The sequence below is a fragment of the Gobio gobio genome (genome assembly GCF_949357685.1).
Source record: "Gobio gobio genome assembly, chromosome: 13".
NCBI classification, from domain to species: domain Eukaryota; kingdom Metazoa; phylum Chordata; class Actinopteri; order Cypriniformes; family Gobionidae; genus Gobio; species Gobio gobio.
Window position 1 is genome coordinate 25,431,848 of NC_137106.1, and position 18,123 is coordinate 25,449,970.

Genomic DNA, 18,123 nt, shown 5'->3' on the forward strand with positions numbered 1-18,123 from the left:
ACCATATTTTATTTTTATATTGCCCTTTCAAAAGTTTGTGATCAGTACGTTTTTTGTTGTTGTTGTTGTTGTTGTTGTTGTTTTGAAAGAAATTAATACTTTTATTCAGCAAGGATGCATTAAATCGATCAAAAGTGACAGTAAAGACTTTTACATTTGAACGTATCACAGTTTCCACAAAAATATTAACAGCATAACTGTTTTCAACATTGATAATAATAAGAAATGTTTATTGAGCACCAAAACAGCATATTAGAATGATTTCTATGATGTGACACTTAAGCTGAAAACGTAGCATTTACCATTACAAAAATAAACTGCATTTTATATATTAAAATAAAGTTTTACATTTAAATTTGTAATATTTCACAATATTACAGTTTTTTTTTGTGTATTTCAAATACTCTATTGATCAAATATATGCAGCCTTGCTGAGCATAAGAGACAGTACATACCTCAAACTTTTGAACAGTAATGTATAAATATTATTAGTTCTTGCACTTCCTGGCAGTCGTCCACATTACCTTGGTATTATTAGCTCTATGCTCTTCTGTTTCAGCTAGAATAACAGAAGATGTACTATCTATATTATAAAATGTGACCATTATTATCGTTTTGTAAAATTGGTCACAGCCATGAAATTTGTCGCTAGCAGAGCAGTGATGTAGGGGTCAGAGGGTGGGGTCAAGTCCATCTCCTCCTTTTTAGAGGAAATGAAGGTGATCACTCTATTCTTTATCCCTCATCCAATTCATTCTCTGGCTTTCCAAAGCAACTTGTCTAAAAATTCATAACGGAATTTTAAGAAAAAAAAAATCTTTATTCGTCTTCTTTTTGAAAGCATTAACCTCATTTTAATGGGCCGGAGACCAAGTGTGCGGAGATCACAATTTGGATGGGTCTGATTATGGACTAAACACAATACATAAATACATCAGGCTCTTAACACCCTCCGCACCCGAACATTATCGCATTACTGGAGCGCTTTGTTGCGACGGCAGCCTGAGTATGAAAGCAATCTCTCCTGCGGTGTGGCTGGCTCCAGCAGCATGGCTCTGATAAGGGGGGACCGTACACCCCCCCCCTCCAAACCCTGTCCTCCCGCCCGACACCACCCCCGCCCACCACACCCCCCCATCCCAGCCCGGCCGGCCCCATCCACTGCCTGCTCCACTGGACTAAGCTTTGAGCCTAATCCTCCAGAAAGAGGGTCTGATTATTGCTGACCAGCAAGCACAGGCAAGATGGGGAATCAAGTTTTGGGGGAGGGCAGAAAGAGACAGAGAGATGAATGTTATTTTCCCACAGTCTGCATTGGTTTATTTTGTTTTTGTTTGTTTATTAATCTTATATAAATCATTTTCATGGTAGATGATACTTAACATGCACGATTAGTCTGTACAGGCGCAATGTGAAGGTCAAGGTTAAATGATGAACAGTTTTTGTTGTCATGGGCAGACTGTGGTACATTTCTAGTCCTCCCTATTGTGCACAGATAGAGTTGTTGACATAAAGAGAGACTCCGTGTTTGCTCTCTTGATAAGGCCTTTCAGAATGAAGTATATGGAAATGACTGCTATTATGTTGCATGAATAGGCACTGACTCTATAAGAGCCATATCGTATTTTCATGCCATTTATTCGTACTGTGGGCTGCATTAAGGGTCTGGAAAAAAAACCCAGCTTTTAAACCTCAGCCCAGAACTGCTGAAATAGCACATGATGAGCCATTGCAGATATGAGATAGAGTTTAATGCAGCGGCATGAGACAGTGGTGCAGTGCAGGAGAGAATATCTCTCCATACTGCACTATTATTGCTGTCCCATAAACAGATAGTGGATTTAACGCCCTTTCAAAGGAACTAGTTTTGAATACATCAATTATTATGTCTACGTTGAGGCTAGACAGTCTTGAGTGATTAAAGCTGTTTGTGCCTTAGCCAAACAGCAGGTGTGTCTCAATCAGGTGCGGCTCATTTTAATGAAATTTGGTAGTCAGACTTAGTCAGCAGCAAAACACTGGCCTTTGCTTCATCAGAAACTTGTAATTTTGGGTGGTTTTTGGGATTGATCTGAGCTCCAAATTTGCTGTTGTGTCTTAGATTCTGAGGTGTATTGTGTCATTTGATTTCATATTAGAATCATTCGATAGCCAATAAATTGAGCCATTACATAATAAATCAGAGTTTAAAACTACGTCACTATGGTAAGCCTTCTGAAAAAGTTTAAATTCAGAGCTGTCAGGTTTGGTGGGAAATTTTTGGCTTCCATAATTTGTCCTTGTGTTTTTTTGTAATTTCGAAAAGGAAAGAAAATAAGGTTAAAATATTATATCGTCTTACTTGCTCAGATTACACATTTTTCAGAGATACTGAAGTCTAATCTAGGTGTAGATGTTTCTTGTGGAAGCCCATTTCCACAAGTTAGAAAAAGAAAAAGAAAAAAAAGATTTAATATAATTAAATATGATATAATTAAACAAAATGAGATGCAGTTTAAAAAAAAAAACGATTACGAGAAATAAAGTCCCAATTACAGTACGAGAAACTAGCTTTATTATTAATAATTATAAGATTGGCAATTACCATTTTTATATTATGGTTTTTCCATAGGATTTTTACTTTTTTTTTCTTGCCAAATTCGATTCCAGTTCATTCCTGCCACACTGTGGTTTATGAAAGTGAAAGCATCTAGAGATCTTATTAGCAGTCATACAAATACCTTGTTACCTTCAAACACCTCGCCAAGTGCAGAACAAATGCGGCTAATTCAAATTAATGTAATAAAAACCCCAACAAAAAATAACAATGCCCTGCTACCTGAAACAGCTCAGGCCACATTAATAAAGCAGCATGCAGCTGTAATGTGTTATGCAGAGGAGTTGAGGCCATGTTTTATAGATGTTTTGTGCTCCGATTCCTTTACGGTTGTTGTTCTTCCGCAGGTTTCAGTGGTGGACTTACCTGGCGGGGGGCGCCGCGTGGAGCGCCGCATGGGGCTGAACCGGACACAGGATGTGGCCGTGTGCTGGTGGCCGCTCTGTAACGAGGAGGTTAGGCCTTGGTCTCCCATCCCTAGTGCAGCAAACAGGGCCAACCTGGTGCTGCTCGCCTGCTCGGATACCCCGGGGCTTACGGTAAGCAGACACTCATATGGCTTCAGGGTTGGCCTTTTATCCCGTTCTAAACTAATATTTTTTTGGGTGATGAAATGATGCGTGAGCGTGAGATTATGATAGGTGATAAATTTGAAGGTCAGATAATAACCGGGGTGTGACCGGTATATAAATAATATAAATACTTTTAATAATGCCCTCACAAAGCTCCTCTGCTCAAGGTTTTGGAAAGATTCTCAATCCCTTTTTCACCCCAATCTTTTTGTCCTGTTGTATTTTTCTTTTTTCTCTTTTGTCTTGCTTTACCAATCCCCATTGTTTATCTCAATGAGGTGCTGTAACTCACAAACTGTTCACTTGAACTTTTTCTTTACGTGAACAGCCAACCTTTGACCTTCCTGTGTAGCTCTTTCATTGAAGAATGTATTCTACTCTCCAGTGAATCTGCAGTTATGCAACAACTACACAGTGAATGGTTTCGTGATTCTAAAAATATTAAGCATATAAAATAGAATTCCATGCATTAATCCATCATCCAAGGTACCACTCATTTTATGCTTGCGTCACAATGGATAGCACGTCTTGGACTTACTGATGTCTCGCAGTAGCAAATGCAGTATCATGTACGTTTTCTGAATGAGTCATTATTTATTTGTTCATTCATTAAAAAAATAAATATACTCTGTGTGTGTTATATATATGTATATATAAATAATTTGGGTAACACTTTAGTTTAGTACTAGTTGCTTATTAGCATGCATATATTATTACTAGGATATTGGCTGCTTATTAGTACCTATAAAGCACATATTAATGCCTTACCCAATACCTAAACTTAACAACTACCTTACTAACTATTTATATGCAGTAATTTGGACTTTATTGAGGCAAAGGTCATAGTTAATAGTTAGTTAATTGGACCCTAATTTAAAGTCTGATCAATTGTTTTTCATTATTTAATTAAAACGTGACTAGTATTTAGCTGGTTATTTGATCTGAATATGTCGGCTCCATGAAGTGATAAAATACAAAATAAAGTTTTGGTTTCCAAAGTACTATTTCTTTTTTTGTGTGTGTGTGTGTGTGTAAAACTTTTTTACTGAAAAAAAAAAAAAAAGAGTAGCTTTCAAGAACCACTTATAACACTGTCCAACCACTTCTCCACCTCTCCATTTGTACTGTACATTCCTTCTTTTTCCTGCCTCTCAGCGCTGTTTAATATTGAATGGTGATGATTCAGAAATCAGCAAGCAATGCTTAAGCTCCCAACGATGCACTCTGGTTTTAAACATATGCAAAATCTTCACTCGCAGAGCAGGGAATGTGATAGATGAGCAAACGGAGCGGCGTTTCCAATTGCAAATGCACCAAATGAAAACAAACAAGGGGTGGAAAAATGCTAAATAAAAAAATAAAAGGGTTGGGGGGGCAGTGTGGAGCAACGCTGGATTGCTCTGGTTGGAAATTAACCCTGGATTTATCCTGGGCCTTCACCTATTTATTTTCCTCTCTCTTTCTTTCTCTGTTCCTCTCTCTCTTTCTCTCTCTCATTTTTCTACGGTAAAAAAACATTAAAGTGTCTCTCGCCTTCATCGTTTCTAATTAAAGTGTTTGTTGTCATTTTCAGATCCGTGGTGTGAAATCAAGCTAGCAGTTTATGTAAGACGCGAGCGGTGAATCAAACGGTTCGCTCTGCGCACAGACACACACTTCAATCAATTCTGCCTCATATATATGTTCCCTTTGTTAAGTTTGCTATCTGCATGCTAAACCCATTTTCTGCTTAGTCTTCAGCATTTAAAAAGTACGCTTTCTTTCCCTATGTGGTCTTAATTCTTACCCCTCGCAGATAAGCACTGCCAAGAGACACACTGGGAAAAACACTCGTGCACACACACTTATTTATGCAAACGTTTAACATTTTTAATCAATTCCCCTGTTCCTGGAATTTAATGATTTTAATAAAAAGAATTTTTATAAATACACTTCACTTATTTTGCATGTTGAGGTGGTTATGTTTTCAGTAAGCATTTGATATCTCTCTTTTTTCCTTTTTTTGATAGTTGTTTTGCATATTGAGGTGGTTGTTGTTATGTTTTTTGTACGCATTAGATGTTGTTGAATATCCTGTTATCTCTCTCAGAACACTTCTCTTTTCATTCGTTTGATCTGCATATTTACCAGGCGTCTGTACTCTATTTACAAATGGCCACATTTCTTATGTCTTCAACCAAAAGCATGTTATGCTTTTCACCCAATGTGGAATGATAGCAGAAAAGGATAGTTTTACAGTTTTAAGGCCTGTTTGAAAAGTACTCCAGACATCAAACATGGACCATGGAGTCAGGGACTTTCAGGGCGGTGCTATTTTTTTATTTTTATTTTTTAAGGAATTTCTTGAGGAAATTTTATGGCCGCAAATGGCCGAACTATTTTAAAGATTTTTTTTGTGTGATACAAACCATAAAATAATGCTAAGTATGTCTGTTTATGTTTTGTCAGTGTTCCATTTGATGATGATCCTAAAGGAATGGCTCATAACAGTCAATGGTTGCTATGGTTACATCAGTTTGCTTCAAAGCTTGGGGTTGGTAAGATTTTTATAAGTACAGTAAAAGTTGTAATATTGTGAATTATGTCTTCTATTTTAATATAATTTAAAATGTAATTTATTCCTGTGATAGCAAAGCTGAATTTTCAGCGTCATTACTTCAGTCTTCAGTGTCACATGATCTTTTAGAAATCATTCTAATATGCTGATTTGGTGCTTAAGGAATATTTATTGTTGTTATCAATGTTGAAAACCGTTATGCTGTTTAATATTTTATGTGAAAACAGTAATACATCTTTTCAGGATTATTTGGTGAATAGAAAGTTCAAAACAACAGCATTTATTTGAACTAGAAACCTTTTGTAACATTGAAATGTCTTTACTGTCATTTTTGATCAATTTAATGCATCCTTACTGAATAATTAAAATCTTACTGACTCCAAGTTTTGAATGGTATGCACACCTGTTTTGACACAGCCCTTTTAACTTTTTTTTTTACTGAGGTAGTTATCCTTATGCTAAACGTATTCCCCCTTTTTTTAATGTATTCCTTATTCAGTGACTCTTTGTCAGTGTTGATTTGATTCTAGAAGGCTCATGTGGAATGGTTTCAATCTCTGTCATTTTTCCACACATGGCTGCTGTTATGATTCCAAGCCATGTTATATATGAAGAGAAAAGGTCCGAGTGGAATGTGATTTCCCGGGTTAAATTCTTGGGCATGTGCAGGTGCAGTAGAGCGAATGCTTCTGTGTTGATTTCATGCCACAGCGGCCTGACAAGCATCTGAGTAGCACACACACACTTACACACACCAGAGCGGAGACTCAGCAGCAAGAACTTTCATAGATTGCCTTCATCATCATCTCCCTTTCTCTCTCTCTCTCTCCCTCTCTCTCACTGTTTGCTCTCTGAGCTGGAAAATTGGCTCAAAGAGCTCTACTGCTGTGAACAAGGCCTGCTGCTCAGCTGGACCTCTTTGGGTTTATCTTTCAAGCTGCAAAAGAAAGTCCAGAGAAGAGAAGAAAAGAAAAGAATAGTTTTGACCAGTGACTGAAACCAATAACTAACAGAGACTCACTTACCACTGTTCTCTCTCTCTCTTTCTCGCTCTCCTTTGCACCCCCCCCCCCCCCCCCCCCACACACACACACACACACCCACCCAACCTCCCCAAATCACCAAGATGCCGTTTGTCTTTGTGAAATTGAATCTGTCATTGTTTCAGCAGCAGCTGTGGGATTTGCGATGTTTGTGTGTGCGTGTGTGTGAATGCAGGTCTTAAGAAGGATCACTCTGTGAAGATGTTAAAACCTTTGTGGCGGGTGGGAGAAAAACACTCAAAATGTCCCCCAGTGCTGAGGCAAACACACTGCCTCTCAACCAGCTCTCCTTTATTTCTTCACCTTTTTGTTTTTGTTTAGTGTTACCGTGGCAAAGAGCTTAGCGCCTTCTCTCTATGGCTATCCGTTACTACTAAACCGGATAAACAAGTGTGAGGATTGTGCAATTTCTCGGTAGTTTCTGATGGCACTTGTGGTCCTCAATTTTACACGCACAACAAAGCACAATGGTATTTAGGGGTTATAGCGTTTAAATGTGTGTATTATTAGCCATAAGAGTATCTGTAGCACTACCTAGCAAGGTATTAGCAAAGCTTTAGCCTTGCAAGGTCACATATTCTGGCCTGAGCAGTGAGCTGACTGCCTTAAAATGGCCCAGAAAGCTGTTCAACCTAGCCCTAGCTAGGTTTTTACTAGCTTAGTGCTAACAGGGTCAAAATTATCGTAGTATTAGCCAAAGCAGTTGGGGCGTTGGTCTTTTGCTAGCATGGTCAGTGGGGTGTTGGTTCTGAGCCCGGGCCCAGCTGTGGACAGGCCCAGAGTGGGGGCCTCTGTGGCTGGGGCAGGTGTGTCTCAGCGGGGCCTGGCTCTGTGGAGATCTGGCACTGTTCCGGATCTCCCCTCTGTGCTGTCAGCAACTCCTCTCCCGCCCTCTCACTAAACCCCTCTCACCCCCTGGGGTGCAGCGGGAGTTGGCCCAGGGGGGATTACAGCTAAAAAAAAGACAAAAAAACTCATCCCCTGCTTTCACAGAAACCATCGGCAACCCGCTTAACTCAGTCTCCTACGCTGGCGCGCACGCCACGGTTCTGTGCCAGCCCATCGCTCTCAGTCTCTCTCTCTCTCACCACACCATCTGCACCAGAAACACACATACTACAGGTAAACCCGAACTTCCTGCGTGCTGCTGTCTGATAGGACATTTTTTAAGCTGTTTGTGTGCACATTTTGAGGTAAAATCGCCAAACAAATTTGCTCAACATGTGTGTTGGGCCTGTGATTTCTACCGTCTCAGGGATGAGGAGCCCATGCTGAATGTTTACTTTTGCAAGTTCTAGTTTCCCTGTGTTTTTTTTTCAATGCTGTCTTTGTCTTTCTTTTGTTCTTTTGCTTTTCATCGTAATGGGTTGTTACTTTTCGTTTATATAATTTCGAAATATACATTTATCACCTTTTTTCTGGATAGTATTAGAATCTTGGCATAGGCAGGATACGTGCTGTGACACATTGAGCTGTGGTGCTCAAAGCTTTTTTTATGTAATTGATTATAATTCATATTTTAAGATTCATTTCACTATAATTTCATTTTATGCAAAACTTTTCTAAGACTTTTTTTGGATAAACATCAAAGAGTTAAGGTGCTCAAATTGGTCTCACATAACCTAATCCCGCCTCTTCTCATTACTTCCTATTCTTTTTCTCCTATTTTTTTCCTATTCTTTTCCAACTATACTACTAAACACCATAAATCAAATTTTAATTTAGAAATAAACTTAGATTTGTAATTTAGTCAAGTACAATTATATGTACTGTATGTACAATGAATTTTTGCATACATTGGCTATACAATCTTATCTGTCTGTTGTGACAGATGAGAAGGGTAAAAGTATGTGAACCCTTGGTTTCAGAAGAAATGACCAAACATTTCCTGTAATTGTAGATCATGTATGCGCAACCAAATTATAAAGAAATTCAAATAGTAAATCCAAGGGTTCATATACTTTTTCTGAAACAATACTTACATAACGATTAAATAAAATACTTAACTTTTGACTCTGTTTCTCTCTGTGTAGGTTTTGAGCTCTGTCCGAACTGACGGGAACCCTATTGACTGCAGATTTAGTCTGACCCAACCCTACCATGTCCTAACTGTGGAGCTGCACCAAGAGGCCAAACACTCCACGTCTGAACTGCATGCGGAGGCCCAGCCTCCTGATGTCCAAACCTGTGTGTATGAATCTGCTCATGGACGCCTCCAGCGTCTGTCCGGCACTCCTCTACCCCTCACATCCAAACCCATTACCTGTAGTCGCGACCCGTTGGAGCGCTGGGTTCTCCTGGGGCTTCAGGACTGTTCTGTGGTCATTTTCGACCCACAGACAGGTGTCTCACAGTGGGCCACCTGCTCCATGGTGCCAGCGGTGCTAGCATGGCATCCTTCAGGAGCTCTGCTGATGGTTGGCGGAGGTCAAGGCGAGCTCCAATGCTTTGATATGGGGCTCTCGCCTCTCCCTTTGCGGTTAGTGAGTGAAGAACCAGTCCCCAGCTCTGCAGGCCCCAGCCTGCAGCTCTCTCGTCACATGAAAACCTCAGAGGGGCTAGAAGGGATCCAATGGGCCTACTGTCCGATTTCCCAGGGAAACGAGGGTCTGGAGGCACATGATTTACTGCTGCTTCAATTTCATGGAGGGCCTCTTGCTGCGCTGAAGCTAAGACTGGGTCAGTGGGACCTTTGTGTAACTGATTGAAATCAAAGTAGAACATTTCAGGTCTACCACTAAAGGGTCTTGAACGTGATTGTATATTTATAAAGCCAGTAGACACAAAAACTACAGTAATTTAAATACAGTATGGTTAACTCCAAATCCACATACAATCAAACCAAAAATTATTCAGACCCAATTCCCATCTTTTTCCCAGTTGTAGGAAAACAGTACAGATATCTAGATTTCTTGTTACTACAGTGCATCTGGAAAGTATTCACAGCGCTTCACTTTTTCCACATTTTATGTTACACCTTCCATGTTATTCCATGTTATGCCTTATTCCAAAATGTATTAAATTCATAGTTTTTTTCCTCAATTCTACAAACAATACCCCATAAGTGAACAAAGTTTGTTTGAAATCTTTGCAAATTTATTAAAAATGAAAAATGTGGAAAAAATGAAGCGCTGTGAATAATTTCCAGATGCACTGTAAGTTCTCAACAAAAAAAAAATCGAAATATCTTTCAAAGATTTGATGTCACAATCCTCACACATTTTGGCAAATCCAGTGATTAGTTCTTCCAAAAGTGATCACTGTAGCAAACCGGTGTCTTGTGTGGACACAAAGCCAGCCAATCAAATAATAGCTTGACCGATCAAGTGTGGGTGTGCCATCTGAGATTGTGTTCATTGTAGAATTTTAGTAGACGTTTAAAGGAATGGCAGAGGCAGGGGCCAAGTCTTCTGAGGTCACTCAATACTCACCCTTGGGCTGCCACCTCCAGGTGCATTCTGGGATGCATTTCTCCGATAAATCATTTACAGTGGCTTACGGTCCCTCAGGGCACCAGATAAAGTTTGCCAATCAAAACCTGCCCATGCCTAGAGTTTAATTTTGACTTTGGAAGTGAATGCGACTCCCAGCGATTCTGTCAAAGTTTTAAATGGAAGAGCGTCAGCAAGAGAAAGAGTTTTCTACGAGAGAGAGGTGGAAAGCAAGGGAGGGTGGAAGGGAGAGAGAGCGGCAGCAGTTCCCTCTCCTCTGATCGTGTGCCAAGGTTTTGATGAAGAAAGCAAACGTGCATCCTTTCCAACTGATCATTTGGAGCAGCTAGTGAGCAGCGCTTGTTTGCCCGTTTGTCTATTTATTTGTTTGTGAAGGTGTTTGTTGGGCTTGTCTTGCTCACGCGCCCATATTTATTGACTTATATCTCCAGAACTGCTACATGATGAAGTGAGTGAAGATGAAAGAGTTGGCAGACCTCCAGTCTTCCCAAGGAAGCAGCACTTTCTTTTTCTTTCACTCACTCTCCCTTCTTTTTTTCCGCTCCTCCCTGAGTTATCTCATCTGGGCACGCGCTCGGCACAGGAGAGCTGCTGTACAGAGTGGATACGGGGGGCAGCTGGCCGGCACACTCTGAGAAAGTGGGGAAAAAAATGAGTGAGGGAGAAACAAGATTAATTTAAAGGAGAGGAATTTGCACAGCATTGCAGTTTGGAGCCCTTTGGTTGCATCACATAGGACACCCTGTTTGTTTTGGTTGTGTCAGATTATGCCTATACATATACAAACATACACACACACAAATATATATATGTGTGTGTGTGTGTGTGTGTGTGTGTGTGTGTGTGTGTGTGTGTGTGTGTGTGTGTGTGTGTGTGTGTGTGTGTGTGTGTGTGTGTGTGTGTGTGTGTGTGTGTGTGTGTGTGTGTGTGTGTGTGTGTGTGTGTGTGTGTGTGTGTGTGTGTGTGTGTAGGCATATACACAAATACAATAATTATCAGTACAGTATTTTGCTGTAGTGTGGAAATATCAGTTTGCTTTTCAAAACCTTCCTTTTGCCATTAATTGTAATAATCCAGTGAGATTTGCATGCACCGGAATCTGACAATAGCTGGTACACTCCACACAGAGGTCTGATCTCATCATCACCGAAGTCCTTCTGTGATTACATGAAGAAACTGAGACAGACTAAATCCATAAGAACTGTGGCAATGTCTCCACTCCAACGACACTGGAAGAAACCTACCTGCAAGTGTACCTGGACAAAAGCTGTTTTAAATGCAAAGGGTGGTCATACCAAATATTGATTTGATTTAGTTATTAGAAGTTAATTGATAAATAAAATATATCTATGACATTATTTTTTAAAGCATCCTCACTTTACAGCATTTGTACACAATTGTTTAAAACTTTTGACAGCGATATAGCTTTGCAGGTATGTTTCTTCAACGTCGTGGAGATGTTGCCGCAGTTCTTCTGGATTTAGTCTGTCTCAGTGTTTTTCTGTTTCTTCATGTAATCTCATACAGATGATGATGTTGAGATCAGATCTCTCTGTGTGTGTGTATATATATATATATATATATATATAATGTGTGTATAATATATATATATATATATATATATTGGATTGAGATCTGGGGAATTTGGAGGCCAAGTCAACACCTCAAACTCTTTGTGCTCCTCAAACCATTTCTGAAGCATTTTTGATTGTGGCAGGGCACATTATGTTTCCATGAAAGGGTGTACATGGTCTGCAATGCTTAGGTAGGTGGTACGTGTCAAAGTAACATCCACATAAATGGCAGGACCCAAGGTTTCCCAGCAGAACATTGCCCAAAGCATTACCTCCGCCGGTTTGCCTTCCTATAGTGCGTCCTGGTGCCATGTGTTCCCCAGGAAAGCGTAGCACACACACCCGGCCATCCACGTGAAGTAAAAGAAAACATGATTTATCAGACCAGGCCACCTTCTTCCATTGCTCTGTGGTCCAGTTCTGATGCTTTCGGCGATGGACAGGGGTCAGCATGGGCACCCTGACTGGTTCATAAGCAACAAACTGTGATGCACTGTGTATTCTGACACCTTTCTATCAGAACCAGCAATAACTTCTTGAGCAATTTGTGCTACAGTAGCTCGTCTGTTTGTTCAGACCACACGGACCAGGACCATGCATCAATGAGCCTTGGCCGCCCATGACCCTGTTGCTGGTTCACCACTGTTCCTTCCTTAGACCACTTTTAATAGATACTGACCACTGCAGACCGGGAACACCCCACAAGAGCTGCAGTTTTGGAGATGCTCTGACCCAGTCGTCTAGCCATCACAATTTGGCCCTTGTCAAACTCGCTCAAATCCTTATGCTTGCCCATTTTTCCTGTTTCTAACACATCAACCATGAGGACAAATGTTCACTTGCTGCCTAATATATCCCACCCACTAACAGGTGCCATGATGAAGAGATAATCAGTGTTATTCACCTCACCTGATCGGTGTTTTATATATATATACACTTTCAATTAAATAAATTAGTGGGGTCTTTTTATATCACTTAACCACAATTATAACAAGAAAAACAGCTTCCATTGGAGTTAAAAAAAAATTATATATTTTCTTTTTTGATGATTTAAGACTTCTCAAAACTGAAGGTCACCTAACTGTCATTTCAAGTTTTTTTTTTTACTGGACAGAACAGTTTTTTTTTTATCTTTCGGCACAGTACCAAACATTTTCACTTAATGAGTGTTTCACGTTCATTTTTGAATGAAAGTAATGAAAACAAGCAAACAATTTTTAAAGTGATAAATGTATATATAACTTAAAAACAAACTGTAAACCTGTGCACTCCTCCTCCTCAGTGTGTTGTGTTTATCAGCTTGATCACAGGCCTAGGGAGAAAATGCATCCTTTTCTTTTTCAATTTGGTGTATATGTGTGCTATAAACAGCATCATTGTGTTATTGCGCCTCTCTGCAGCGCTGCAGCTCTTCTGTGTCTGTGCTGACGTCTGTCATTTCTCTCTACACTGTTATTAGTCGCATTAGTTGCTCTTCAGGGGCTTGTGGGAGGCGGCCTGTTAATTTCCCACATGCAGTTTTAATTGGACCCTCCCCAACCTCTTTTCTAAATTCACTTACGAAAAAATGGTGCCGTCATTTCATTTGCCGCAAAATGGCGCCTCCTTCTGCTCTCAGCATTCACAGGAGGTGATTTCTGTCTGAGAGGGAAGTTAGAAAGAGATTAAAAAAATTAGTCATCTGCTTTTCTTTGCTGTTATGTGTGTGTGTTCCTTTATGTGAAGACCTCAGGAATCACGAATACAGATGCTCTTGAGGGGTTATTTTATTCATAGGCAACATACTTCTGTGATTGTGAGATGTTTGTCAATAATTTTTTTTTTTTTTAAGGTGAGAAGTGAGCAAGGTTAAGCATAGCTGCAATTGAGTGTGCCGTTCAGAAGAAGATCCAGTATGGCTGGATTAAGCTCTATTACATTATTAAAGGCGCCTTTATGGGTGTCAACTGCCTCGGGTGATTACTGCTCATTGTGATCACAGACACTAACGTTCACAGAAAGTTAACTAGAGTAACAGACAGATGAAAGAAAGGAATAGAAAGATGTGTCTGAGAGAGAGAAAAAAGACAGGAATGAAAGAAAGAGAGAGAGAGAGAGAGAGAGAGAGAGAGAGAGAGAGATAGAGAGAGAGGAGCAGAAACTGAAGCATGAGTGTGTGAAATGAAATGTAAGCGTAAGTTTGAGTATAGTTAAATATATGAAATGCTCTTAATGCACTGTGAAATCTGAACCTACTGTAAAACCTGAAGATATTAAAGATAGCTGATAATGTAACAACAGTAACAAAAAAAGTACCTTGCAGGGCCCAACAATAATTTTCATCTGCCCTCAAAACATTTTACTAGCAGACCACAGATATTATTATAAATATTTTAAGCTTGTCGGAAAAAAAAAATATTAAAAGTTTTTACTATAATTCCATTGTTTTGTGCAAAATATTACTGATTTGACTAGATAACAACATTATTTTAGTGACATTTAAATGAGCTCAATTGAACAACAATGTTCAACACAACACAACAGTCAAGACTTTGCATAAATATTAGGGTGATAAGACAGCACTACTTGATAGAGCAAGTAACAGTTCAACTAAACCAAAGCACTCGTCCTTACTGTTACCTTGGGGTTTTTTTTACTATGCATGATAATTCTAAAAATGACTTTGTAGTTCAATGTAAATACCATGATATGCATACCGTTCAAAAGTTTAAGGTCAGTAAATCAGCATATTAGAAAGATTTCTGAAGGATCATGTCACTAAAAGACTGATGCTGAAAAGTCAGCTTTGCCATTACAAGAATATAATTACATTTAAAATAGAAAAGAGTTTTTATTGCAATAATATTGGTGCCTTGGTGAGCATAAGAGACTACTTTCAAAAACATGAAAAAAAATCTTAAGATTTTCATCATCTCGTTGTAAAATTAGTTTTTATTTAATTCTTCTCATTTCATTGCCTTCACGCTATATAACTATATAATGATACTGTATTGGAATACATATCAGTTGACCACTAATATATGTTCAGGTCAGTTTGAAGAAAACTCATCTGTTTGACCTTTTTGTGATTTAAAATTGTTTGTTTGTCTTGCCAGTAAATGCACGTGTTTGAGAAGCGTTGTAAACAGTAGAATGTACACCCATTAGCTCAATGTCCGTTCAGCTGCTTTCATTATCCTTTTCTGATTGATTCTCTGCTGTATATGGCGTTTTTTTAAAGCATCTGTTGTTCCTTCTTAACAAGGGCATTTTATTAATATTGATTTTAATTGCCATCTCAAAATTATGCGCTTATGAGTTTTTTCTGGGCTCACTGGTGTGAACTGCTGAGCACTTGCATTAATGTACAAAGGAGTGTAATGGATGATGTCAAGATTACATTTTCGGTTTGTTCTTCAGAACACTTGGAATATATGGCACAAGTTGTATTGATTTTTTTAAAAATTATTATTAGACTTCTGCATCCTGTTTATAAAAAAACTTGATGAAAGTCACCTTTCACTGCCATTAAATGGACACACGAGAGCGTTTGTCCATTTTGTATTTCTTTTTTGTTTAAAAAAAAAAAGGTAATAAGGCTTTATAGCAACGTCAAGGTGATTCAATTGATCATTTTTTGTGTATGAACTGTCCCAGAGATGAAAGCCATTTGCCTATATGATTGTGATGTGTGGCAGTGTTTTAATGGGTTTTAAACCAACAGCTCAGAGGTTGTATTTTACAGAATTTTTTATAATTCTATTGGGTACCATAGATAGACTGTACTTCACCAATTTATAAGATCTCCATTCAATTTTAATCTAGTTATCTTGCTTTTTTGTAGACTCTTATAAGGTAAGAGCTGACTTTTTTGTTAGTTTTTAAATTGGCTGATGTTGTTAATTCTGCCTTTTTGTTTTTTGTCTGTTATTCTACACTTAATTGAATTGATATTGCCACGTGATGTTGTTAGAGTGGATGTCGTCATCTGAACACTTTGACTCTTTTAATTCTCTAAACTAACTGACAGCAGTATCCACACCGATGAATACGTTTAACCTGAATCGACTGCATTTGCTGTGTGTCAGTTCAGTGCTCACACACACACACACACACACGCACTCCTCTCAACTGTGCTACAGGGAATGAGCACAGACTGAAGATCGATCCAAATGTCAATGGCAATCTTACAGAGCGTCGCCTCTAAAGATCTCCAACCTCATACGATCCAGAGCTTGCACAATCTCTCTCTTTCTCTGTTCCTTGTAATTGTGAAATTTTATTTTAAAATTATTTTTGCCTTTTTTGTGACTTTTATTTAAGAGTACTGCAAATGATGTAGACAAGAGTGAGGGAAAGCGGTTGGGAAACATGGCTTAATATATAATGCCAGAGCATGACAGCTTGCATTGCATACTGTCATTTTTTAACTACAGCAGTACAATTGAAAATGATTTTGGAGAAAGTTTGCTTCTGTCATCATGGATTTCATATGTGTCATGTCATAATCATGCAGCCACTTAATAAGAAAAAATAATAGTATTTGTTCTATGTGCAGGTGTGTTTAATGGTGCTCAGCTTGGCCCAGGCGATCTGGTACAGCACCGTTTGCACTGTGAGGAGGTGGATGCAGCACTGGGAATTCTGGGTAATATGGACTGGGCAATGATGGGAGCAGATTGTTACAGGTCACTCATCTCCATCACAGATCACCTGCTGAGAAAACCACTGGACCAGCAGACTGAAGGTAAACACTACGTATGTATTTTGTACAGCAAAATGTATTTTGAACAGCAAACACACTTTTCTAGTAAAACCTTTCAGAAAAAATTAAGTAAAAAAAAAAAAAAGAAATTATTAAACCACATATATTTTTTTCTAAATGAAAGCATTTAAAACATTTAAAAATGTATAAAAAAAAATTAAACACTTTGTGGTTGTCAAAAGTTAGTGGTACTTCATCAATGTTCATAGCTAATCTGATGAACTAAGTGAATCCACTGTAAGTCATTTTGTCACCACCTGGTTAAAAGTAACTGGAAATATTGACCCTTTTTTAATGATCTAAGAGCATGGTCTTAAGCGCATGACGCAGGTGTCCGAATCCACTTTTGCTTGGTTAACCACGGAATAAACGGTCGGCACGCCGGGTGCATTGTCTAAAAGGGTTGTACCTATTCTCTTAATGGGTGTGTTTTGGGCATAACATGCAATACACAAATCATAGTCTCATCTCCCATTCCCTTTAAAAGCCAATTGCACTTGCACCATAGCGGATTCGCTATTTACATGGTGGAATTTGCGAGTGGAAAGACTGAACGCTTCTCCAGAGAGGAATCCTTTTATTTTTAATATTTAAAAAAGTTTGTGTGCTGCGTGTCCCTGTGTGTGTAATAAGCAGAGTGTATGCGTGTTGTGCACCCCCCTATAGCGGCATATTACTAACGCTCCCTTTAAATAACACAAAAAAATACTGCTGCATTTACTTTAGACCAGGTTTCAGTTGATTAATGGCGGTCTATTTCAGTTCCCTCAAAATAGCAACACGCCAACAATGCACCTGAACACACCTTGTTTTCAGACCAGCACGCATGGGCGTACAGATGGGCGCGAATGCATTTGATATTTAAACAATGTGGCACAGGATGTGAAAATGATAACTGCGCTGGGCTGAAACTAGCAAAAAACACTTGCATTGCGCCAGGTGTGTGATAGGTCCCTTTGTCTCAGAAGATTGTTCTGACAAATTTTCTAGCATCTTTTGTTTGCAGATTCCTCTTTTTGATATTGTGTATACTCTGTAATTTAAAGGGTAACTTCAGTGATTTAGCATTAGGCTTTGTATCAGTAGAAACCCCATAGTATATTTGAATTATGGTACTTTCCCCGCTCATATCCCCCTGAGACGAGAGAATTCTGCATTTTATTTCTAGAAAAAATCCTCCGATGACGCAAATATCATCATTTTGCGTCATCAGAGGATTTTTTGGCCAGAGGCTAAAGACTACAGCCACTAGATGGAGCTGTTCCGCATGTTATCAAACCGCCCATTGGGGAGAGAGCTCACGCACAGAATGTAACACACAGACGGCCGCACGGACAATAATAACGGATCATCACGGATACTCAGCGCGGTGCAGAGTAAAGTGAGTGTTTCAACTTTTCAATGAATTCTCCTACTGCGTCTGTGCCGTGACTTTCGTTCGGCTCACTCACACTTTATTGAAAAGACACGTTCAGTTTTTAATTGTAGTGTTTTTTCTCTAACTGAACGAAATTATTGTATTACTATGAAGATCAAAACGAAGGTGTACGGAGTCGGAGTGGCCTTGTAGGGCAGCAAAGCAAGT

At 39.1% G+C, this 18,123-nt stretch overlaps 1 protein-coding gene across 1 annotated transcript in view; it reads left to right on the forward strand.

The window, feature by feature from the left end:
• wdpcp (WD repeat containing planar cell polarity effector) overlaps window positions 1-18,123 on the forward strand; it is a 76,767-nt gene that overhangs the window by 44,415 nt on the left and 14,229 nt on the right. The window contains exons 9-11 of the mRNA XM_079833734.1: window positions 2,944-3,135; window positions 8,802-9,447; window positions 16,332-16,520. Of these exons, the coding sequence (XP_079689860.1) occupies window positions 2,944-3,135; window positions 8,802-9,447; window positions 16,332-16,520 (1,027 nt within the window). The remainder of the gene's footprint in view (window positions 1-2,943; window positions 3,136-8,801; window positions 9,448-16,331; window positions 16,521-18,123) is intronic.